Source organism: Moschus berezovskii, chromosome 5 (genome assembly GCF_049115385.1).
Source record: "Moschus berezovskii isolate FMDL1 chromosome 5, NW_MosBer_1.0, whole genome shotgun sequence".
NCBI classification, from domain to species: Eukaryota; Metazoa; Chordata; class Mammalia; order Artiodactyla; family Moschidae; genus Moschus; species Moschus berezovskii.
The window spans coordinates 23283535-23307755 of NC_142464.1; the positions used below are offsets into that span (position 1 = coordinate 23283535).

Below are 24221 nucleotides of genomic sequence, written 5' to 3' on the forward strand. Positions count from 1 at the left end.
CACTGGAAAAGACCCTGATGCTGGGAGGGATTGGGAGCAGGAGGAGAAGGGGATGACAGAGGATGAGATGGTTGGATGGCATCACCAACTTGATGGACATGGGTTTGGGTGAACTCCGGGAGTTGGTGATGGACAGGGAGGCCTGGCGTGCTGCAGTTCATGGGGTCACAAAGAGTTGGACATGACTGAGTGACTGAACTGAACTGAGTCCAGGAAGAATAATGCTGTCCAGGTGAAAAGCAATGCTTTATCCAGCAATCCCGCCCCAGGGCATATACCATAAAGGGATATATGCACTCTAATGTTTACAGCAGCACTATTTACAATAATCAAGACAAGGAAGCTCCTAAATGCCCCTGACCAATGAATGGATACAGAAGGTACAGTTCATATATACAATGGAATATAACTCAGCCATAGAAATGAATGGAATAATGTCATTCGCAGCAACATGGATGAACCTAGAGATTGTCATAGTGAAGTAAGCCAAAGAGAGAAAGACAAATATCATATGATGTTGCTTATATGGCAAAAAGAAAAAAAAAGATACAAATGAACTTGTATATAAAACAGAAATAGGCAGGCCCACAGACAGAAAAAAAAAAAGACTTATGGTTATCAAAGTGGAAAGGGAGAAGAGGGATAAATTAGGAGTCTGGGATTAACCTATATACATTACTGTATATATAAATTTGGAGAAGGAAATGGCAACCCACTGCAATACTCTTGCCTGGGAAATTCCATGGACAGAGGAGCCTGATGGGCTACAGTCCACAAGGTTGCAAAGAGTCGGACATGACTTGGCAACAACAACATATATATAAAATAGATAACAAGCAAGGACCAACTGGGCACAGGGAACTACAGTCGATATTTTGTAATAACCTGTAAGGGAAAATAATCTCAAAAAGAATATGTTTATATATAAAGCATATATATACATATCACTGAATCACTTTTCTGTACAACTGAAAATAACACACCATTGTAAATCAACTATACTTCAATTTTTAAAAAATAAAAAAAAATAAAAGTAATGCAAAGCACATAGGTAATTTAAAATTTTTAATTTGCTAATAGTCACATTAAAAAGATGTGAAATTATATATGTTTGGTTTAAATTATATATATTATATATATATATGTGGCCATGCACCATAGGATCTTAATTCCCCAATCTACAATAGAACCCATGCCCCCTGTGATGGAAGCACTGAGTCTTAACCACTATATATTTTCATGATATATTTTACTTAATCCCATAAATCCAAAATATTATTTCAATAAACAAGCAAGATCAGAAATAATGAGAGATTTTACTACTCTTTTTATACTGAGTCTTCAAAATATGGTGTGTCTTTTATACCGACAACACATCTCAAGTCAGACTAGCCACAGTTCAAGTCCATAATAATCGCCTGTGGCTGGTGGCTTTGTACTGGATGGGCACTGCAGATCTGCAGTAGCAGGCACTGAAGGCAGACATGTTCAGTCTGGTTCACTGTTTCTCTCCAGCAACTGAAACATTCAGTGGCACATAGTATTTGATATATTGAGAATGAATGAACAAATGCTTAGTGATGGGGCTTTACTGAAGGTCATAGTTTTGGGGATGGGTTCAAAGCTTCCATCTTGGATTCATCTTGGTCCAGACAACTTGGTCAGAGGTGTCTAAGAGACCTCAAAATGGAGATGTCAAGAAAGTAAGTGGGGTGGGACTTGGTGGTAAAAGAACAAGAAAGAGAGAGGCAGGAAGGAAGAAAGAAAGAGGAGATGAGAATCTGGGACTGAGAGAAATCTGAGTGAAGATGTAATTTTGGTATTTGATGGTTTTTAAATCCAAGGGAATCATTTCTGGATTACCTGAGGAAAGAGTGCAGAGCAAAGAGAAAGCCTAGGACCCTATCCACAGAGATACCAACATTTAAATGTTGAGAATGTTGAGCGAGAGAAGAAAATCAGGAATGTGGTCATGTCAAGAAATCAAAAAATGAAGAGTTTCAAGAAGAAAGGAGTAGCCAGACCTGCCGAAAGTTCCAGTTAATAAAAAACAAACAGAAAATAAAAAACGAAGAATACAAGAGCATCGAGACCTTAACAATTATCCTGACACACATTTCACAATCATGATCTTTTTTTAGTTCTCCTTGTGATGCTTTTAGTTAGAGAATGATTGAGGATTTTTTCTTTAATACGAAATTTGAACATTTTAAAGAAATATGGCCTCCACAAGGTCAGGAAACCCAGCTAGTTTATGCAAGAACTAGTTCAAGAACCCAAGACCCTAGGGACTTCCCTGGCGGTCCAGTGGTTAAGACTCCAAGCTTCCACTGCAGGGTGCATATGTTTAATCCCTGGTTGGGGAACTAAGACCCCCACATTACAGCAGGGCAGCCAAAATAAATAATAAAAAAGAACTCAAGACCAGGATTATTTATTTAAAGAACATACTTTAAAGCACTGGAAATAACTGGAGGTTTATGGAGGGAACATGCCTGTATGTGGCTTCACTAGCCAGTCTGAGAGCAGATGTACACTTGGCAATATACTTTCAAGTGTGGAACAAGACCAAGATTACATGACTGGGATTTCTTGCAAGTTTCCTAAGTGTCTTCTCCCCTTCATTGATAACACCTAGAATTCTTAACACGTTTTTCCTCACAGAACTCCATTTCTCAACCTATCTTAGGCAATGAAATAATTCCACTAATCATGCAGGACATTAATATTAATTAATAACTTCATTCAAGAGAAAGGTCAGTTACAAACATTTATCAAGCATGTTCTTACTGGTAAAATAGGCTTTCTCTGCTGTCTTTCGAAACACAAAGAATGAAATGATCTCATCTAAACTCTATGGCTAAGCAGTTGTGTGACCTTGAATAATAAGACTTTACCTTTCCTGTACCTAGGTGTCCTTATCTACAAAACACAGGGGATAAATCAGATGATCTCTACTTCGTCAAATAGTTTATGATTTAATGTTATAGTTAATTAGGTTTCCTTCTGTCCACATATTTAACTTTAAATTTGATCAGTGAGAGAAGAGAATCCTAAAGGAAGTCAAGAAACCTAGGAATGAATTCAGGTTCACCATCAGGTAGACCTGTAATGACTGTTCCCATAAGTTAAATAAGGTGGTAACTTTCAGGCTTACCTCAGTCAGCGTTGTTATGATGCCTGAACCCGATAAATCAAGTGAATGTTTTGTCATCTGTACCGTTTCAGAGAAACTACAAGTGCAGTTACCTCTAAAGCAGGTGTTTGAAACAGGGGTATATATTATCCCTCCCAACAAATAACAGGCTGAGTTCCTGTGATTTATCCTTTGGGCATGTGACTTGTTAGTCTTGTTAAGTAGATTTTGGTATCGGAACTTACTCAAAAGGAGAAAGGAGACCAAAGTCCTGTTATCTCCAGTGAGTGCCTATCTTTGAATGTGTACAAATACAGGGAGAAAGGAAAGAAGGGAGGGAGGAAAGAGAAGAAACAAAAAAAGAAAGGAGGTCTTCCCTGGTGCTCTGGTGGCTAAGACTCCCTGCTCTCAATGCAACCGGCCCAAATCCTGCCTGCCACAACCAAGACCCAGGGTAGCCAAACAAATAAATAAATATTTCAAAAAGAGAGTGGGAAGGAGGGAATTCATAGGCAGAGGAGGAGGAAAGGCCATGGCAAGGCAGGCTTAGAAAAATAAAAGGCGAGTTAGAAGAAGTAACAAGAATGGGGAGGGGAAGTGGCGGGGCAGGAAGAGAGCGAGTTAGCCTGGGGCCAGAGCGGGGGCGGGGGTAGGGGGTGGCGACTGAGCGGCTAGCCCTGGCACTTGCCAGGCGGGCACCAGGCGGGCACCAGGCGGAGGAGGGGAGGAGGAGGGTGGGGCTTGGCGAAGGGCAAAGGCGGGGCAAGACTTAAAAGGGAGATGACCCCAGCTGGCTGACACCGACCTCGACCTCCGACGCCCAGGGCCAGGGGACCCAGCGAGGGCAAGCAGGGAAGGGCCGCGGCTCCAGGCGCAGGGCCTGGAGAGGGGAGACCTCTGGGGGCGCCCGGCACCCTGCCACCATGTGCGAGCTGTACAGCAAGCAAGAGACCCTGGCGCTGAGGAGAAAGCACATCGGGTAAGGGCTCCCAGCCCAGACGAGAGGCGCCGAGAGCGGGAATCACCAGGTCGCCAGCGCGGGGAGCCGAGAGCTGAAGCGGGGCCGGGAGCTGGCTGGCTGGGTCCCGCGGGGAGCGGGAGCGGCCACCTGCCGCCGCACCTGCGCGCACGCGCCCCAGGGGCTCCCGTGCAGCCGGCTCCCGGCTGAGCCCCGCGCCTGCAGCCTGCGGGGAGCGTGAGGGCTGCGGGCCGGCTGGCGGGATTGGCCGCGCGGATCGATAGCCACTGAAGAACAGCGTTCCGGGGCTGGGCTCTGCAAGGGAGAAGGGTAGTTCTCCGCCACTCCCACCTACTCGAAAGCTTTCATTAACTATGAACTCTGAAATATTTTTGACGATGGCTATGAAAACTCATTCTGACAACTTTTGTTGAAAGCGAACTCTTCCTTCTTGCACGCTTGGTTAAGAAGTAAAAGGTTAATCTAGCCGGTGGAGGCGGGGGCAGCAAAAAAGCGTTGACCCTTTTTAAAGAGTAAGATTCCCTTACTCACCTTGGTCTCCCCAGATGTGGCCGCACTACATTGTGAAGATGCAGTGTTCTCCAGGGTCTATTTTCGTTTTGCTCCCATTAATAGTATACACGACTTGGTGAGTGAGCGAACAGGACCCATACTTAAGTCAGACCTGGGCTCTGGTCCTAGTAGAGTGTCAAGTTACCTTGTGACCTCTGTCACATTAAATTCCTTTTCTATGAAAATCTGAGTGGCAAGGTGGGAAGTACATTGACAAAGAGGCAAGGTCAAGTCCACAGTTTTCAGCCCACATTCATAGGGAAGAATTTTTCAGGATTTTAACTTGTAGTTATAAACTAACAACTGAATTTGAACCAATAAGAAATTTTCATTATTAGTTTCATTTTAGATGATGACACTTAATCTGAGGCATTTAAAAAATTTTATTACTTATTCACAATAATTACAATACTTTCTAAACTGTTGTGTATCAATTTAATACGTAACTATTTACCCTCTAAACTATCTCCAGTGCACATGGGAACCTGTTTTCTGTGCATGTAAAGCCACCAAAATAAAACTATATTTGAGGAGCTTTTCTGGTGGTCCAGTGATTAGGACTCCTTGCTTCAAATGCAGGGAACTTGGGTTCAGTCCCTGGTTGGGGAACTAGGATCCCACATTTCCTCATGGTGTGACCAAAAAAAAAAATAAATAATAAATAAATAATATATTTTGTTTAGTTTCTAAACATCCATGGAGCCAAGATCAGAAATGTTTGTAAATGTTTACATGTTGCTAAAACTTGTACTCCAGACAGCCATCCAAGTAACCATAAATAGGGATGACATTTTATTAGGCTCGAAAGAATGGGTTAATGGGTTAGATTAATAATTGGATCATATTATTTAAGAATAGAAAATTCATTTGCTGCAGAGCAAGAACCAATTAAAAGACATGAAAATGATCTGTAAAATGTCCTGCACACTATTTAACACTAAGTTATTTGTAGTAGCTTTTAGTGCTATTCATTTCTTTACAAGTAGGTTTGAGAGAGAGATTAGATGAGCAAGCAAGCTCTATTTTAGGCATTGGCATATGACAGTCTTCTTTTTTTCTTCCAGTTTTATTGATATGTAATTGACATACAGCACTGTATTAAGTTTGAGTTTTACAGCATAACCGTTTGACTTACATCGTGAAATGACTATCACAGTTAAGTTTGGTGAACATCCATCGTCCCATTAATACAAAATTTAAGAAACAGAAAATCCCCTAGGATTTGCTTTCTTAACAACTTTCGTATAAAACAGTGTTATAATTAATCATGTTTAAGGGTAAGATGCCCTTATCATGTTGTACATATAAATTATATCCGTAGTACTTATTTACCTTATAACTGGGAGTTTGCACCTTTTGACTAAATTCATCTGTTTTCCCTGCCTCCCAACTCTTCCCAAGAAGTGTAATCTCTTTTTTCTATGAGTTTATTTTTGAAGTATAATTCAAAAATATATTTATTTTTGAAGTAGTTAATTCCTACTATGCAACATAGTGATTCAATATTTCTATACATTTCAAAATGGTCACTGTGATAAATCTAGTTACAATCAAGACAAAAATCTACTTTCAAATTCTGGTTTTCTCTCTTATTGGCTTGAACCAAGCTTCTTGATTTTTCTGTGCCTGTTTTCTCACCTATAAAAGTGCGAATGATAATAACTCATATTATTGTTGGAATGATTAAATGAGATAATATTTGTAATAGCTATCAGTTCTTAATATATAGGAAGGCTCAAAAAAAATTGTTTTATTTTTCCTAGTTGAACAAAATTTCCCAAAGGAAAATTAGTTATTGGTTTGTGTAATTAGAGCTTTCAGAGTTGATCCATGTGCCTCTAAAAAGTATTGTCAGATCTTGGCAAATTTAATATAACAAGCATAAGAAATGTGAGCAATGTCATGGATGGGGGATTAAGGTAAAAGTTTCCAGGCTAATATGAAATTGAAAAAAAAAAAAGTATGTCACCTAGGTTCTATTTTCCCTTTCTTTTATGTAATTGTAATTTTCCACTCATCGTGACCTTGATTAAGAAGGGAAAACACTAAGCAGTCCTACCAGACCAAAGTGTTTCCTTTCATTATTTCTAGGCCTTCGTGCAAAGTTTTCTTTGCTGCGGATCCCATCAAAATAGTGCGAGCCCAGCGGCAGTACATGTTTGACGAGAAAGGTGACCAGTACTTGGACTGCATCAACAACGTTGCCCATGGTAATGTGCTGTCTTTGTTGTGCCTTGAAGGATGCGTTTATGAATTAAGGCAGCCTTGGCACCATTAATATTTGTCCCAGGATTTGCAGCGGCTGCAGTTCCTCGGCTGAACAGGGCCCTTAGTCCTGGGCTGGGAAAAGCAGAACAAAATGTGGGAGAGGAACAGGATCAACTTCTCTTCTTTTTTTTCGCTTCAGAATCTGCCTCACTTCCCAAGCGTTTTGAATTGGAACTAATTTTGAGGACTTTTGTTTTCTAAATTTCAGTAGGACACTGCCACCCAGAAGTGGTCAAAGCTGCCCAGAAACAGATGGAACTGCTAAATACAAATTCTCGATTCCTCCACGACAACATTGTTGAGTATGCCAAGCGCCTCTCCGCAACCCTGCCGGACAGACTCTCTGTTTGCTATTTTACAAATTCAGGGTAGGTTTCAAGATTTCTCCAGCTATCCCTATTCCCATGAATCTCTTTGTTTCCTCCCTCACATGTCTTTTCTATTTTGATTGCTGGTGGAGCAGGAATATCTAAACAGGTTTCCTGAGATTCTTACTGATGACCCTGCATGGGGGACCTGACCTCCTGGTTCTTTCACTTGGGCCCACCAGCTCCTTGTAGATAAGGTACCTGACATTGTGTTCCAAGGCGCTTGATGCAGCCTGTAACCTCTGTCCCATGATTAACATGTGAGCGTCACTCGGGACTTTTTACTACCACGCATCTTTGGTGAAAGAAGGGCAAGGTGGGGTACTCTTTCTACCCTCTTCTGATGTCTATGTCAGAAGCTTTCTCTATCTCCTTTATGCTTTAATAAAACTTTATTACAAAAAAAAAAAAAAGAAGGGGAAGGTGCACCAGTAGGGATCCCTAAACATTTCCCCAGCACAAACACAAAGGACGAGGGAATAAATTCAAGTGAATAGATATGTTACAACTTTTAAATTCTGTAAATTCAAATGTTTGTATCCATTCTGTTGAGTATTATGCAGACATTAAAAGGTATGTTTTGGGGGGAACCCCCTGGTAGCCCGGTGGTTAGGACTTCAGGCTTCCACTTCAGAGAGCCTGGGTTTGATTCTTGGTCAGGGAACTAAGATCCTACAAGCCAGGAAGTGCAGCAAAAAAAAAATAAAGTATGGTTTTGAAAATACATGTTTAAAGACAGGTGAAAAGCTCACCTATTGGGAGGAAAGCTGTCTATATAGCACAGACTCTTATTTTTAAAATGATATATATGTACATATATACTAAAACTGTAAGAGATTCTGTGATTCCTTTTCTTCTTTCTGGCCATGCCTGAGGCTTGTGGAATCTTAGTTCCCCACCAGGGACTGAACCCAGTCCCCTGCAGTAGAAACTCGGAGTCCTAACCATCGGACTGCCATGGGAGTTCCACACTTGTCTTTTCAATGAGGTATTTTAAAACCCAACTTATAACCAGAAAATTGTTTTTTTTTTTTCTTTGTAAAGAATTAAGTCATTTTAGGATCTAATTTGTTGTTTTAAAGCGTTCTTGCCTTCAACGAATTAAATGGCATAGTATTTGACTTTCCCTTCCAAAGAATCCTATGCTGTCAAAGAATGACTAGCCTTGAAGAACACTGTCACCAAAGGCTGGAGGTGACAGAGCCTGGAATCGTATTAATACAGAGAACAATCTTGAAGTTAAACAGGCTTCAGTCAGCACTGGCTCCACCTCTTCTTAGCCGTGAGAACTTATTCTTGTTACTTAACCTCTCTGAGGCTTCACCCATAAAGAGATGACAATACTTGCCTTGAAGAGCAGTTATGAGAATCAATATAAGTAAAGCAGTATAATACTTGGCACATGATAAACATTCCACAAATGATTACTTTCCCACCTGCGTCTGAGTAGTATATCTAGACTCTCTACACCAGATAGAAAGATTACGATCTTCATTTTTTAGAGTCTCGTTTATCTGTCGATCTATTTATTTTTGGCTGTGCTGATTCTTCGTTGCCGCTTGGACTTTTCTCTAGTTGAACTGCTCTCCAGTTGTGGGATGTGGGCTTCTCACTCTGGTGGCTCCTCTTGTTGCACAGCGTGAGCTCTAGGTACACAGGCTTCAGTAGTTGCAGCAAGTGGGCTCAGTAGTTGTGGCCCATGAGCTTAGTTGCTCCGTAGCATATGGGATCTTCCCGGGCTAGGGGTTGAACCCCTTCTCTTGCATTGGCAGGAGGATTCCTTACCATTGAGCCACGAGGGAAGCACTGATCTTCATTTTCCAGATAAGAAACTAATCAAGTATTCGGTCAGCACAACACAGTTCAGTGGCCCTCCGGTTAGTGGGACCTTAGACTCCGTTTCCTCCTATTGAGATCACACTTAATATAGGTTTCTTGGGCTCCTCAAACTTAGTCACCTATGATATGGCTGAATTCGGCCAGAGTTTGAAATAAGCAGAATATCCTTAATTTGTGCTGAGTTTCCTTGTGCGTCTCATTCTTTTTTGAAGACATTTGGGGAACTTAGGAGGATGACGTGAGATGGCTGGTTGGGCAAGATTGAGGGGGAAGAGAGGACCTCAACTTATTTATTTATACAGTTCTCTGTAGTTGAAATCCTCAACTTTGAAAATAGCATTTCAAAAGATTTTAAAAGAGCTTATGTCACATTGTTCCTCTCTCTCTGCTATCTTAATAGATCGGAAGCCAATGACTTAGCCTTACGCCTGGCTTGGCAGTTCAGAGGCCACCAAGATGTGATCACTCTTGACCAGTAAGTCTTGGACATGAAACTTCTCAGCAGGAAAGTCCTTAAGAGACGAAAACACATTGATCCTATCTACACTAATACCAGAAGTATGTACAGAGGAGGCTGGATGGATGGCACAAGGATTTTTTTTATTATTATGTTTAAGATTTCAAGGCCAACTAAGGCCTAGAGAACACTTAATTCTTTCCAAGCACCTGGAGGCTCGTTTGGGTCCTGTGGTCACGGTCTCATGGGCTTTGTATGAATTAGAATTTACTTTCATACATTAACTATTTATTGAGCCACTACAATGTGATTATCCACTGTAATTAATTTAAAAGACAGTAATTTAGAGCAAATTTTAATGACTACAAGCAGCCAAGTTAAAAAAAAAAAAAGGTTTTTTTTTGGCCACATTGTGCAGCATGCAGGATCTTAGTTCCCCACCAGAAATCAAACCCAGACTCCCTGCATTGGAAGCAGAAGTCTTACCCACTGGACCGCCAGAGGAGTCCCAAATTCATTACATTTTGAACAAGAAATTTGACAAGTTCTATCTTAACTGAGATTTTTTTTAATTGTTTCTGCCTCCCCACCCCACTAACCTCTCACACAGAGGGTGGAACTGAACATGCAGCTCATTTCCTGCCCATCTGTAGGCTTCTGTGTTCTGTGTTGGTTGATGTATTCATTCTCCATTGTCACTGCAGCAAATTATCACAAACATGGTGGTTTAAGCAACATGAATTTATTCACTTACAGTTCTGGAGGTCGGATGTCCAAAATGGGCCTCACTGGGCTAAAAGTTAGGTGGCAATAGGGCTGCAATCCTAGAAACTCTAGGGGAAAATGTGTTGCCTTGCCTCCAGCTTCTAGAGGCTGCCTGCCTTCCTTGGCTTTGGGTCCCTTCATTCACCTTCAGAGCCAGCCGTGCCATCCCTCCAGCCTCTGCTTCCATCACATCCCTGTCTCTGACCACCATCCTCCTGCCACCTTCTTTCACTTATAAAGACTCTTGTAATAACATTGGACCCTCCAGGATTATCACCCCATTTCATGATGCTTAATCACATCTGCAAGGTCCCGTTTGCCATGTAACATGTTCTCAGGTTCTGAGGATTAGAACGTGAGCATCTTTGGGGAGGGCAGGCATGATGCTGCCTATCACAGAATGGACACTGTGACTGCCCTCTATACCCAGTTACCACAGGCAGCACTGCAGTTAGCACCCTCAGACATGTGCCTTTATGGACCTTTCTGAGGATCTCTTAGGAATAAGCACCCAGAAACAGGATTTCTGGGCCAGAGGGGTACTGTAAACATTATTGATTTGACTAAATGCTGCCAGGTAAGTCTCCAGAGTGGTTGAAACACTCTACCCAGTGCATGAAATGTTCCATTTCCCCATATCCTGGGCAAAGCCTGAGAGTATTGTGCCTTTTTTTCCTTTAATAGTTGATGGTCTAATAAGTATAAAATAATATCAATGTTGTTTTTATTTGCAATTATGAGATTGAGTATCTCTTCATATACTTATTATACATTTGTGACTGCCCTTCTAAGAATTAGCTTCACTGGTGGCTCAGATGGTAAAGAATCTGCCTGCAATGAAAGAGGCCCAGGTTTGATCCCTGGATTGGGAAGATCCCTTGGAGAAAGAAATGGCAACCCACTCCAGTATTCTTGCCTGGAGGATCCTATGGACAAAGGAGCCTGTCAGGCTACAGTCCATGGGGTCGCAAAGAGTCAGACGCAACTAAGCGACTGACCCACTTTTTTTCTGAGAATTATCTGCTTATGTTCTTTACCCATTTTTTCTGTTGGGATTCCCATCCTTGTTTTTGTGGCTGCATGCATAGACTAGATCAGAGGATCTCAGCCTAGACTGTGTTTTAGAAATAACTGGGGAAATGTTTTTCTTATAATGCCAGTGTCCAGGCCCCACCCCAGACCAATTAAAGAGAGTCTCTAGAGGCAGAGTCCAGGAAACCACATATATTTTAAAGTTTCCCAAGTGATTCTTATATGCAAACAGACCATTTTGGAACTTAACCTCTTTTATTTGAGACATTCAGTTCAGTTCAGTTCAGTCGCTCAGTTGTGTCCGACTCTGCGACCCCATGAACCACAGACATTACACATACTTTTTCCCAATCTATCACCTGCGTTTTAACCTGGTCCATGGCATCTACCTACCTAAAAAATTTTGATTGAATCAAATAGCTTGCATTTTCATCCTGTGGTTTGGTTTTCTAACTTTTGTTAAAATCTTTCCCCCTGTACATACCCATCACCATCCCTCAGATCACAAAGATGCTCTTCATTTTCTTCTATGTCTGTAACTGCTCCTCAGTTAAGTCCACCTAGAGGCCACTGTGTTGCCATTTACGTATGGCTGAGCTTCTGTCCCAGTCATAACTTTGTTCTTATTCCAATACCATACTAATTTCATTGCTATTGCTTTGTAGGATGTTTTAATCTATGGTAGAGGAAGTACTCCCTCTTTGCTTTATCTACTCATGGGCCTTTTATAATTTCCAGAGAGAGACAAGAGAGACACAGAGCCTGTTATGTGCTGGCACAGAAAAAGAGAGATCAACATTTGATCTACTATGTGTGTGCATATGCTCAGATGCTTCATCATGTCCGACTCTTTGCAACCCCGTGGAGATTCTCCAGACAAGAACACTGGAGTGGGTTGCCATTTCCTCCTCCAGGGGATCTTCCCAACCCAGGGATCAAACTCCTGTCTCTTATGTCTCCTGCCTTCACAGGCAAATCCTTTACCACTAGCACCACCTTGGAAGCCCTAATAATTTCCTGATATGTAAGCAGGAAATTATAATATAATTATAATGTAATATAATTTCCTAATTATAGGGATTTAATTTATTCCTAATTATAGGAATAATTTATAATTATTAATTATAATATAATTGCCTGATATATATATAATCAGTCTCCTGATTGTATATATCTGAGAAGAAAAAAACATTAAGGGGAATATCATAGACACCTGTATTTTAAGTGAAAGGAATCTCACAACCTTAGGAAGAACTAAGGTTGATGACCTCTCAGCCTTAGTTGTTTTTGGAAAAACCTCCTATTCTTTACCAACTTGCATTTGTTCAAAATGTGCTATTGGACATCCTTTAGAAACCATCCTAAACAGAAACACAGCCCACTTGATGATATAAATTTGTTTTTAGAATTTACTAGACTGTAACTATAAAATACATTTAAAGAATACATACATCTGATATTTCTCATGAAACTATAGAAAATAATATTTTACACTTAATCTAATTTAGCAAAGCTAATACAATCCAAAGAAATTAAGATTTTTCTGTCTAAAAACTGCCTACAAGGATACATACTTGGCTTTCTATGTGTTTTATTGCCTGAATCAGGAGAACTGGACAAATTAATGGCCGGTCCTACCATGAAAAATTGGATTCCATATAGTTAAATCTGGCACCAATGTTGAGATTCTCCCTGGATGCTACACAATACTATTTTTCATATCCTGGAAGAGCATCCTTCTTTGAATGATGTTCGTTACCATTTCTTTTCATTTCAGTGCTTACCACGGTCACCTATCATCTTTAATTGAGATCAGTCCATATAAATTTCAAAAGGGCAAAGATGTCAAGAAAGAATTTGTGCATGTGGTAAGTATCTTGGAATTCAAGAATCAGAATGTTACTACTGGAAGAGTGCCCAGTGATAATCCAGACCAATCTTTGCATTGAAATGAAACTGTGAAAAAGGAAATTAAGATACAGAGCTGTTATATGACTTGCTAAAAGTCAAGCAGCTAGTTAATGACAAGATGCGGGTTAAAATCCATGATGAGTACCATACAAATCAGTATAGTGGTAGTGACAGCTGTTATTCACAAGCTTTTATTTTATTTTTCTTGCCCCTGGATCTTCAATTACTTTTTCTATCACTGAAGCCGATTTGAAACTCAGAGTTGCATCAGGTGTGTATGACTGTCTTAAAATTACTCTATGCTAAATTATTATATAAATTTATTAAGTCAAATAAATATTAAATGAAAGAAAATAAAGAAACCAAGTTGTTGAAACAGTAAAACTCATTTGGCTTAATTAAGGATCAGTGGACATTTTTAAGAGACTCATGAATGCATTCTTTCAAAATTTTAAGATCTGAAATTACTGCTAAAGCACTCTGGCTTTCTGAATGATTACAATTTGCCAGATAATTGGAAAGTGGTAGTTTATTTTCTTTTTTAAAAATATTTCTTGGCCTTGCCAGACAGCACGTAGGATCTTAGTTCCCCTACCAGAGATCGAACCCACACCTCCTGCTTTGGAAACTCAGAGTCTTAACCACTGGACCACCAGGGAGGTCCCTATTTTTGACATAGAATAGTTAATACAGTTTCCATTCATTGAAATTTTCAAATAACATAGTCACATTTGTTGTTTGAATTTTCCCCTTATGTGATCAGGGATGCAATTTTGACTTCCAAGGGCCTAGAAGTAAATCCAAGCTCCTGTTCACAATGCAAAAATTTCAAGTGTCACTGAATTCTGAAATGTTAAGGAAAAAGAGCAGAAGAACCTCGAGTCACATAAATCCATAGGTCACCTTTCTATTATGCTCTTGTGGGGAAATACCCTTTCTTAAAAACTCATTTGTCCAGGAGAAAAATCATGAGAAACTGTTATCTCTTGATGTTTTCAGGCACCAGCTCCAGATACTTACAGAGGAAAATACAGAGAAGACCATGCAGACCCGGCCAGTGCTTATGCAGATGAAGTGAAGAAAATTATTGATGAAGCTCATAACAGTGGAAGGAAGGTTTGTATTTACAGCTTTGGAAACACGTTAACATCTTTCATAAAATAGATTGAAATCATCATGATACACTAGAGAGGTGGAAAAGGATTAGACGGCAAATCCTTTCTGTTCTTCTCTGGTTACATTTTCACTTAGTTCATATATCAAAAAATGCATTATTGTAGTCATGCCTCTAAGACTATTTTTATTTATCCTGGAAATGTAATTACCGTACCTGTTTCAGAACTGGTGGTCTAATTCTAACCTTCCCAGTGGGATGCAGACTCTGGTGCAAGAGGATAGGAGGAGAGAATTAAGAAAGGTGATAGCCCATGGACAGAACATTCCAAACGAGAGAGTAACATGAGGGGCTAACAGAAGGTGAAGGGAGGGGACGAGGCAGGGTAGCCCCAGGGCCTCAGGATCAGTGCAGGCTTCTGGACCCTGGGAGCCTTGGCTTTCCCTAGAATTGGTTCAGCTTTCCTGCGCTGAGCCTGGGTAAGACCAGGCATGAAAATGCTCTTCCAATCTGTGTCTGCACTTTTTTTAAAAATCTTCATTGAATTTATTACAATATTTCTTCTGTTTCATGTTTTGGTGTTTTATTTTGTTTTGTTTGGCTGAAAAGCATGTGGAATCTTAGCTCCCTCTCTGGGGATCGAACCCTCACTCCCTGTATTGAAGGTGAAGTCCCAGCCACTGGACTGCCAGGGACATCCCGGTGTCTGCACTTCTAAAACAAACCAGAATCCTACCGAGTAGGAAGAGTTTTCATTTCCTCAGCCTACTATCTTCCACCTTCAGCCTAATGTTAAATTCTCAGCCCCGGTAGGGGTTACTTACATGGAGTTTTAATGTGATTTGACATATGCGTTGCCTTTAAATTGATTTATGGCATCAATATGGCCATTAAAAAAAACTTTTTAATTGAGAGAAAAATGAAGACTTTGTGTTTTCCAGTTCAAGTATTTTTATCTTAATGACTGGAAAGTAGTTTGCCTGTCTTAGCTATTTTCTTCTTTTTCTTCCCAACCCATTCATTTTTCATATCTTAAAAGAGGTAATCTAGAATAGAACCTTGGTTCCCTTGTTTGTTTTTAATTGAAGTATAGTTGATGGCTTGACTTCTTAGCTCATACTATTTCCATGCTTTCTCTGAATTTAGGGATTTTTTTCTTCTCCTTTCTTAGCCTCTAGAACATTTCCTCTGCAGTTCTATGGTGAATTGCCTACATTGGTTAAGTTGTAAGCCTGATTCAGGGCAAGAACCAGAAAGAGAGCACAGTAGCTAAGGTCTGTGACCACAAGTCACCTTCTCACCTCCCTGGTGCAAATTCCAGACTTGGGCAGTCCTAATTCAACAAGTTGAGTAAATAGGCATTACAGTAATATGTTTGGAACCTGGGTAATTTTATAGAGCTCATATCAAAGACTGATCAAGATATCAGTCTTATTCAGTTGATCCTAATGCAAACACTGCATTTAAATTAATTATGGAGAGGTGGAAAGCACCTTTCATTTAGTTTCATAAGAAACCTAAAATTTCAGAAACTAATGCTTCAGATCACTTGTTTTTCCAGCATGAACATCTTTTCTTTTTAATCAAATGGCCAATTTGCCTCTTGCCAGGGGTCCGTTCCCAACCATGTTTAAATCACCGGCTCTATAAGAAGTCCTCTTTTTTTTTAGGGGGTACGGGAGGGGGACCGAATGGACTTTGACCCCATCTTCTCTTGTATAGATTGCTGCCTTTATTGCTGAATCCATGCAGAGTTGTGGCGGACAAATAATTCCTCCAGCAGGCTACTTCCAGAAAGTGGCAGAGTATGTACTTGGGCATCTTTGGTCAAACTGAAGGAACTGTGGCAGTTCCGCAGGGTCATCTGGTTGTTGGCGAAGTACGGAAGTACTTCCCATTGTTGTTTAGTAGCTGAGTCATGTCAAACTTTTTTGCGACCAACTGCAGCCCACCAAGCTCCTCTGTCCATGGGATTTCCAGGCAAGAATCGTGGAGTGGGTTGTCATTTCATTCTCTAGGGGATCTTCTCAACCCAGGGATCAAACTCAAGTCTCCTGCACTGGCAGGCAGATTCTTTACTGCTGAGCCACCAGGGACTACATGGTAAATAGCCACTTGGGAGAGCCTGCCGCCCAGGACTCCTGGAACTCCTCACCTTCCAAGATCCCAGCTAATAAAGGATTTGCACACAGTCTAGCTGGGGGTCCTTGAGGGCTCTGCCCCACTTTACCCACCTGGCTTCCTCTGTGATTGATTGGTGTCCAAGCTTTACTGATTAGTAAAAAGTTGAAGATTAACTCCGCTACCATTACTTTTTGTTCACTTTTTTCTCTTGCCACTTAAAATACTGCAGTAGAGCTTACTTTAAGCAGCACAAACCCAAACAACATAGACTATATCTTATCTGGAAATGATGTGATTATGTTTCAAAGTCAATGACATCACATAGATGTCATTGGGGATTTGAGCACTGAAATGTTTTTAACAAAGATTATAGACTTCAGGTTAACACCATTCTTTTTAAGTCCTCAATAATCCTTATCTTGAAGGGAGGACATGGGGGCTGTCAGTGACCTGAAGGTATCATGCTGCCCTTTTGCTTTTCAGATATGTCCGTGGAGCAGGAGGTGTGTTTATAGCTGATGAAGTTCAAGTAGGCTTTGGCCGAGTTGGGAAACATTTCTGGAGTTTCCAAATGTTTGGAGAAGACTTCGTTCCAGACATAGTCACAATGGGAAAACCAATGGGCAATGGGCACCCAATGGCATGCGTGGTAACAACCGAAGAAATTGCAGAAGCCTTCAGTGCCTCTGGGATGGAGTATTTCAACACGGTAAATTTTGACTTCCCACTTTAATGCTAAGAGGGAAAAATGCTGTGTTCTTACATTTCTTTCCAATGTAATAAAGAATAAATCTCACTGTTGCCAGCTAATGACCCCAGAACTGAAGCCAGACTTTGATCTAACCATATTTCATTCTGTTTGGCACAATCCTCCTTGTATTTTTTCTTGTATTTTTCCCCTTCCTAAAATGTTCCTATTGATTGTTCCAGTGATAGATGGCTGCCTTAGTAAACTCTAGAGGTTATGATATTTCATTAATAGATGATATGATCTTTTTTTGTTTTGTATCACATTTAAATCCCCAAAACACGTCTGAAATGTTTTGATGATTCAGTACTATAAATATTATATGTCTGTCATAGGAGATACTAACTAATTTCTATCTTTGGGAAATTTTATTTCCTTGATTTTGCCCCCAAAAGTTGTAAGATTCTCAAGTTTGGAAAGACTTTGATAGTTTGTGCAATATGTGTAATAGGACTTGTTGCAGCTAAAAGTCAGAATCAAAATCTAGGAGCATAAATTATTTGGAGAAAATGTCATTTTTTGACTTTTTTTTCCACACAGATATTTAAGTGCTGCAATCCACATCCCTCTAACTAAACCACACTCTGAAATCCTTAATTCCCAACACAATATCTGTGTTTGGTGTGGATGAATTTATAGATTCTCCAGTAGTCCTTCATACCAGTTATGTAGCATATGTATAATTTAGAATCATATGCTCAATCCTGAATGAATAGAATCATGCTGTATTCTAAACTTAAAAAGATAATATCACAAGGGAAAATTTTATTGAAATTATATCTTTACTTGCTTAAATATGAGCCAGATTTCTCATAGATGAAGCAACAGCATGAATTCAACTAGTCTGTTTTCTCATTTATCTTTCTTCTGCAGTATGGAGGAAATCCAGTATCTTCTGCTGTTGGTTTGGCCGTCCTGGATGTAATAAAAAATGAAGACCTTCAAGGAAATGCCACAAGAGTAGGGAATTATCTTACTGAGTTACTGAATAAGCAGAAGACTAAACATACTTTGATAGGAGACGTCAGGTATGTTTATCAAGGAATTGTAGTTATTCATATGTCCAAATGAATAATGGTGATCTTATAAATTTAAAATAAATTACACAAGGCCAAATCTAGAAAACACTGAAAAAAACGTTTTTCATTCAGAACCCAGATATATCACTATTAACTTTTGGGTATATATCTTTCCTGACTTACACTTTAAAAAAAAAATTAAGCCAGGATAATTTCAACAACTAGAAGATGAAAAGAAGAAACTTAAAGTAACTCTATATGATCTATGAAAAAATAATTTAAATGACATCTAAGAAACATCACTATTTTTCATATATGTATTTATCATCATTGATGTCATATGAAACTAAATAGTATAAGGTTGTTTTAAAGCCTTTTTTTTCTTTGCAATTATGTGATGGAAAAAAAAACTGGATTACAAAAACTAATTTCAGAAACTAAGAAGTCCTGTGGACACTGGATTGGTATCATGGATTAATTAGAACTAGTAACAATTATCTTTAAAGAGACTCATATTCAGCCTCAAATCACACTTGAGTTTGACGACTGTGTTCATTTTTTGTGACAATGTGGTGCTTGATGGAGTGTATGTCAAGTTTCCTTTCTTTATTTCCCTCAGGGGCGTTGGCCTTTTTATTGGGATTGACTTAGTGAAGGACCATCAGCAAAGGACCCCCGCCACAGCAGAAGCTCAGCACATCATCTACAAGTAAACCACCCCTCACCTGTGTGGCATCTCAGCTTGAAAGATGTCCACCCACTTGAATGTTTTTACTTCCTCTCTTCTCCCCGAATAAGGAAAGTTTAAGACTCGTGCAATTACCAACGTGACTTCTTACATGCATATACTAGATTGCTGTCTGTTCACATCATTCTGAAATCGTCTTAGTTATTGCTTGTATGCACTCACATGTATTTCCTGCACTAATTAGGATGAAAGAAAAGCGAGTGCTTCTCAGTGCCGACGGACCTCATAGAAACGTACTTAAAATAAAACCACCTATGTGCTTCACTGAGGAAGATGCCAAGTTTATGGTGGAACAACTTGATGGTATTCTAACAGGTCTGTCCACAGATCTTTAAACAAGATGTCCCCTACACCTCCATCCTGGTCATACATGACCGTGCATCTTGCTGTCCATGTTAGAAGTGAAGGAGGGTGGAAATGACTGTATAAATGTATATTATCATTTATTTTCACTTTAAAAAAATAATTGCATGTCTTCATGGTACCACAAACCACAGATGTTGCAGCGTAAGAGTCTTTGAGCTTTATACCCTGAAAATACTTGAGATGTTGTTAATAAAACTTATAGGCTATCGGTTAACAGTTATTTGCTATGCCCTGACTCATTTGACTTTGCGCTTCACTTATTGCAATTTCATTTTTGAGGATTTGTTCATCATTCAGAATTATAGCCTGCCATAGGAATTAATCTTTTGTTGACCTCTGTTAAATAATGAGGTTGGGCTTCCCAGGTGGGGCTAGTGGTTAAGAATCCACCTGCCAATGCAGGAGACACAAGAGATGCAGGTTCGATTCCTGGGTTGGGAAGATCCCCTGAATTAGGAAGTGGCAATCACTCCAATATTCTTGCCTGGAGAATCCCCATGGACTGAGGAGCCTGCTGGGCTACCGTCCATGGGGTCACAAAGAGTTGGACATGATTGAGTGACTGAGCATACACATTAAATAATTAAGTTAATTTATTTTTCATAAATTGAGATTAGCTAAGTAAAGCGTCTGCGCCAATGCGGGCGACCCGGGTTCGACCCGGGGGTCGGGAAGATCCTCTGGAGAAGGAAACGGTAACCCACTCCAGTATTCTTGCCTGGAGAATCCCATGGACGGAGAAGCCTGGTAGGCTACAGTCCACGGGGTCGCATAGAGTCGGACACGACTGAGCGACGGAACGGAACGGAACAGAAGTAAGGGAGCAATGTAAAACTATACTGAAAAACATAAAGCCCTGTCAAATGTTGGAGCTTTTGGGTATATTTTAAGATTTTACTTCTCTGCTCCCTCTCAGCCTCTTGGGGTTGGGATAAGGCAGGAATCAGTGCAGTATACAAAATAGATCATTAATATTAGAAAGTTGAGAGTCAGCCCCAAGTTATTTGTAATACAGTCACTGTCTTTGAACTAAGAGACCCCCAAACCTGGCCAGCAGTCCTCACACACCTGTTTCCTCTGGTCCCTTGAAGGCCAGGTGGAACACAGTACAGCTTGGGACAAATGTCACTATTACTTAAAATTCAGCTCAGAGCTTGAACAGTTTTAGCAGTGGGGCTGGACAATTCTTTTAACAGCATGAATGGGGCAGAGCTAATGCAGGCTGAGTGTCACGTGTAATGTTGAAATGCTGCAAAAAAAAGTTGAAGAGGAGCGATTTTAAAACTCTATTTTTCTCTAGTAAGAGTATCCCTATAGTTACCAAAATGGGTTTTTTGTTTTTCTTAAGGATTTTTTTAATGTTTTATGTTTATGTTTTCTTTGTTTTATGTTTTTTTTTCATCTTATCTACTATATCTTCCTTGCTGAAGGTTTAGAAGAAGCCATTGGAGCTGAAACTGAGAGTGTGATCTCTAAGAATACTCCTTGCAGAACCAAGGTAAGAGTCACTTGCTTAATATTTAAGGGAAAAGTTTAAAATTGGGGAAATTTAAGAAAAAGGAATGCAAATGTTTTAAAATTGTACAGTGACTTTTAGAATAAACCCACCTTTGCTAGAGTTGGCTTACTGTTGCAATTCTGAGTGCACAATTAAATTCCAAGGCAAGTGTCATGCCACTTGACATCTATAAAAGCAAAGAACCATTTTTACAGGGTCATTTCCATGCTGAAAATAATCATAATAACCCTCAGGCTTGCAAAGAGGGCCTTCAAAATAGAGAGAGGATGAGCTCCTTCCTGTTTTTCTGAGTGATGCTTGACACTGCTTCAAAGTCCCACATCCCACTTCTTAATCAACAAAAGCTTCAGCAGTGTGACTTCAAAATGCCAGAGTTCGATCCTCCACTGAATTAAAGTAGAAACTTCGACTGGCAGCAGGGCCTGGGAACTGTCTGGCGCTGAGTAGCCTAGTTTCTGCATTTGATGTGCTGCCAGCAGAAGGTTTCCCCATTCTCTCCCTAAGCTCCCCAGGCTGTAAGAAAGGGCTCCCCGGGTCGGGAAACAGAAAGGCAAAAACTTGAGAGGCTCTGTTGCATAATTTGTTATTTGTTTATGACTTTGACGCAGAAAGGAACTCTCGGTACCTCATGTCCGCCTGCACATCCAGTGTAGTCAGAAAAGGCCTTTCCCTGAGTGAAAAGCATGAGGCCCTTTGAATGAGGGCAAATGATTAGCTAACAGAGTGCTTCTGCTTCTTGGTGCACCACAGATCAATGCTAGGGATCAGTTCCTCTCTGCTGTGTGAGAGTCGCATAGAGAGTCTGGGGCAGAATCACGGCTGCCTGGACCGAGCGAGTATTGGAAAGTGCTCAGACCCTCAGTCGTGTCCAACTCTTTGCGATCCCATGGACTGTAGCCCACCAGGCTCCTCTGTCCGTCTTCTGGCAAGAATATTGTAGTGGATTGCCATGCCATCCTCCAGGGGTTCTTACCAACCCAGAAACCAGTCTCTTTCGTCTCCTTCATTGGCAGGCGGATTCTTTACCACTAGCGCCACCTGGGAAACCTATAAGCATTGAAAAGGAGCTTGTTGAAAAGGGACTCTCAAAAAAAGAGAGTTCCCCCACCAGAAACACCACTGTGGAATTAGCAAAGTTGGCACACCTTTCTTGAGTTTGGCTTGGACTCCCAGATTGTAGGTTGCCATCACATTCCCAGTGTCTGTGGCAGGTAGAAATCAGGGTTGGTGAGGAACAGCCCCCTCACACAGCATTCCTGTGTTGTGTGGTGTTTCTGTGTTCTCCCACATGCCGCGTTCCTGTGGAGTTAGCCCTGCGGAGGCTGGAGGCTGGGCGCGTTAGCAGTGGGCTGCCCTCTGGAGTTTGTACGCTTGTCTTACAGATGCCCAAGGAAGCACAGTCAGAATTGCTCAGAGACAGCAGCCTGGACCCCAGAGAAAATCCCAGCCAAAAGAGAAATGGATTGTGCACAGATTCACTGCTCAGCAAGAGGCTCAGGACGTGAGAGATGAGCATTTACAAGATAAATGTCCGGAGTTACAGAGAATGAGTGCAGATGTCCCTTCTGTTAAGGCTCTGTTGTACCCTCTGAAAGAAGTGTTTGCATTTACTCAGAGGTATAAAGTCAATGAGTCATAAGATTAATCCAAATGATAATCAAACCATGTCAAGACTATTAGTCAGCATTTAGCCTATTAATTCCTTACTTGAGATTTCTGCAAGTACTTCCTTTATTCTACTCAATTTAAGCTTCAGATGAAATATTTATTAAGTTGACAGCTTTAGTTCTCATATTTTAATCTTTGACATGACAGAGTAAAGTATAGTAGGTTCTTGAACTTTGGAGACTTAGTGCCTTCAAATATTGAATTCTTTAATGATTTAATTTATAAATATTTATGGCTATAATAAAATAAAAGATGATATGAACCAAAAAAAATTTTTTTTGACTAGAGAAGTATGTACTGTTCTTTCTTGGAGAATCATAGAGTTGGGTTGTAAAGTCAAAGCCATTTGGGGAAAAATCACATAGCAAATGTGAAGAAGGGAATGAATAATCTGGACTCCTGTTGGGGGAACTAGGTTAATCATGAACCTCTGGGGATGAGAGCACAGGTGCAGAGACCAGACAAGGAGCAGACCCAGAAGCACTCCTAAAACATGGAGCTGGAGCAGTAGCCAAAGCACCACATTCACCTCGGCTCTGGCTAACCAGACTGTCATCTTGACAAGTCACTTAGCTACTAGATGAGAAATTAACTTTTCAAGCAATCCTCTTCTCCTTCTTATCCAGCTTATCACCTATGCACACACCCTGACACACAGAGATAACTTCAAGAATCTCTTCCTTAAATGTGCAGGTGCCATGAGACTTGGAGGCTTGTGTGAGTACTGACCTGGAAGAAATTTGACTTTTAGCCTTGACTTCTCATTATTTCTCAATTGCCCTCCTAACAGCTTTTGTGTGTTGAGTTTTTTTGGGGGGAAGCATTGTTTGTTTTGGGGTTGTGCCTCATGACTTGTGGGATCTTAATTGCCCAACCAGGAATTGAACTTGGGCCCTGGTAGTATGGTAGTGAAAACACAGCGTACTAACCACTGGACCACCAGGGAATTCCCTGTGCATTGGATTTTGTTGTATAAAGATGAGTTAAATAACTTTGCTATGACTGTTTCATGATAGCTGAGAATGATGTTGGGGGAAAAATTAAATGTAAAAAGTTTCCTTTATGAGTTCACCATAATAAAATGCTGTGAAAATGCAAGGTCTCATTGTTAAAATAGTTTTGTCTCCTAAATGTATAATTGACTATGGGTCTGAGCTGGATTGCGCTGAGATTGATTCCCAGGTAGAGAGGAGAGAGCGTGAAAGTCTCTGCGGTTTGCTTCTACGAAACCAAGGTTAATTCCAAGGCTGTTAGACCTTTTACAGCACAGGTCAGTACTCCTGGGAACACTCCTTGTGTGCTGAGAAAGTGCTTGTCTCCTTGAAAGAAACTGTTTCCATCTCTGCCGCCCTGGCCACCCTGCTCATGTGCCATTATGCCTATTCTGGGGGTGTCTAATGTCAAAGTGGCTGATGTCAACCGGCCGAGTCATTTTGTCCGCTTGGTTGTTCAGTGCCTTCTTCTATTAGTGGATGCTTTTTGGTGGACGTGAACATGTGATACAGAAAACCTTAACCTGTGGTATTTATTCCATATATTCATTCATATGCCTCTTCCTAACACCTCCTTTTGCCACACACTTTCTAACTCTTTCAGGCTCCTGAGCAG

At 40.5% G+C, this 24221-nt stretch overlaps 1 protein-coding gene and 1 long non-coding RNA gene across 4 annotated transcripts in view; one reads left to right on the forward strand and one right to left on the reverse strand.

The window, feature by feature from the left end:
• LOC129562195 (uncharacterized) overlaps positions 1-4800 on the reverse strand; it is a 126422-nt gene extending 121622 nt beyond the window's left edge. For both annotated transcript variants that reach the window (XR_016037411.1, XR_016037410.1), the window contains exon 1: positions 4647-4800. This is a non-coding gene — a long non-coding RNA (uncharacterized LOC129562195). The remainder of the gene's footprint in view (positions 1-4646) is intronic.
• On the forward strand, positions 3899-22885 carry ETNPPL (ethanolamine-phosphate phospho-lyase). Of its 2 annotated transcripts, none has more exons than XM_055435256.2 (13): positions 3899-4115; positions 6759-6877; positions 7147-7303; positions 9543-9617; positions 13174-13264; positions 14307-14423; positions 16144-16226; positions 17029-17254; positions 18167-18321; positions 18932-19021; positions 19245-19375; positions 20857-20924; positions 22328-22885. In XM_055435256.2, the coding sequence occupies exons 1-13, from the start codon at positions 4060-4062 to the stop codon at positions 22448-22450; spliced, it is 1491 nt and encodes a 496-aa protein (XP_055291231.1). In that variant the 5' UTR covers positions 3899-4059; the 3' UTR covers positions 22451-22885. The 2 variants fall into 2 exon arrangements, with proteins under 2 accessions (XP_055291231.1, XP_055291230.1); XM_055435255.2 differs by having other exon boundaries at positions 3900-4115; positions 7144-7303.
• Positions 22886-24221: the final 1336 nt, after the last annotated feature.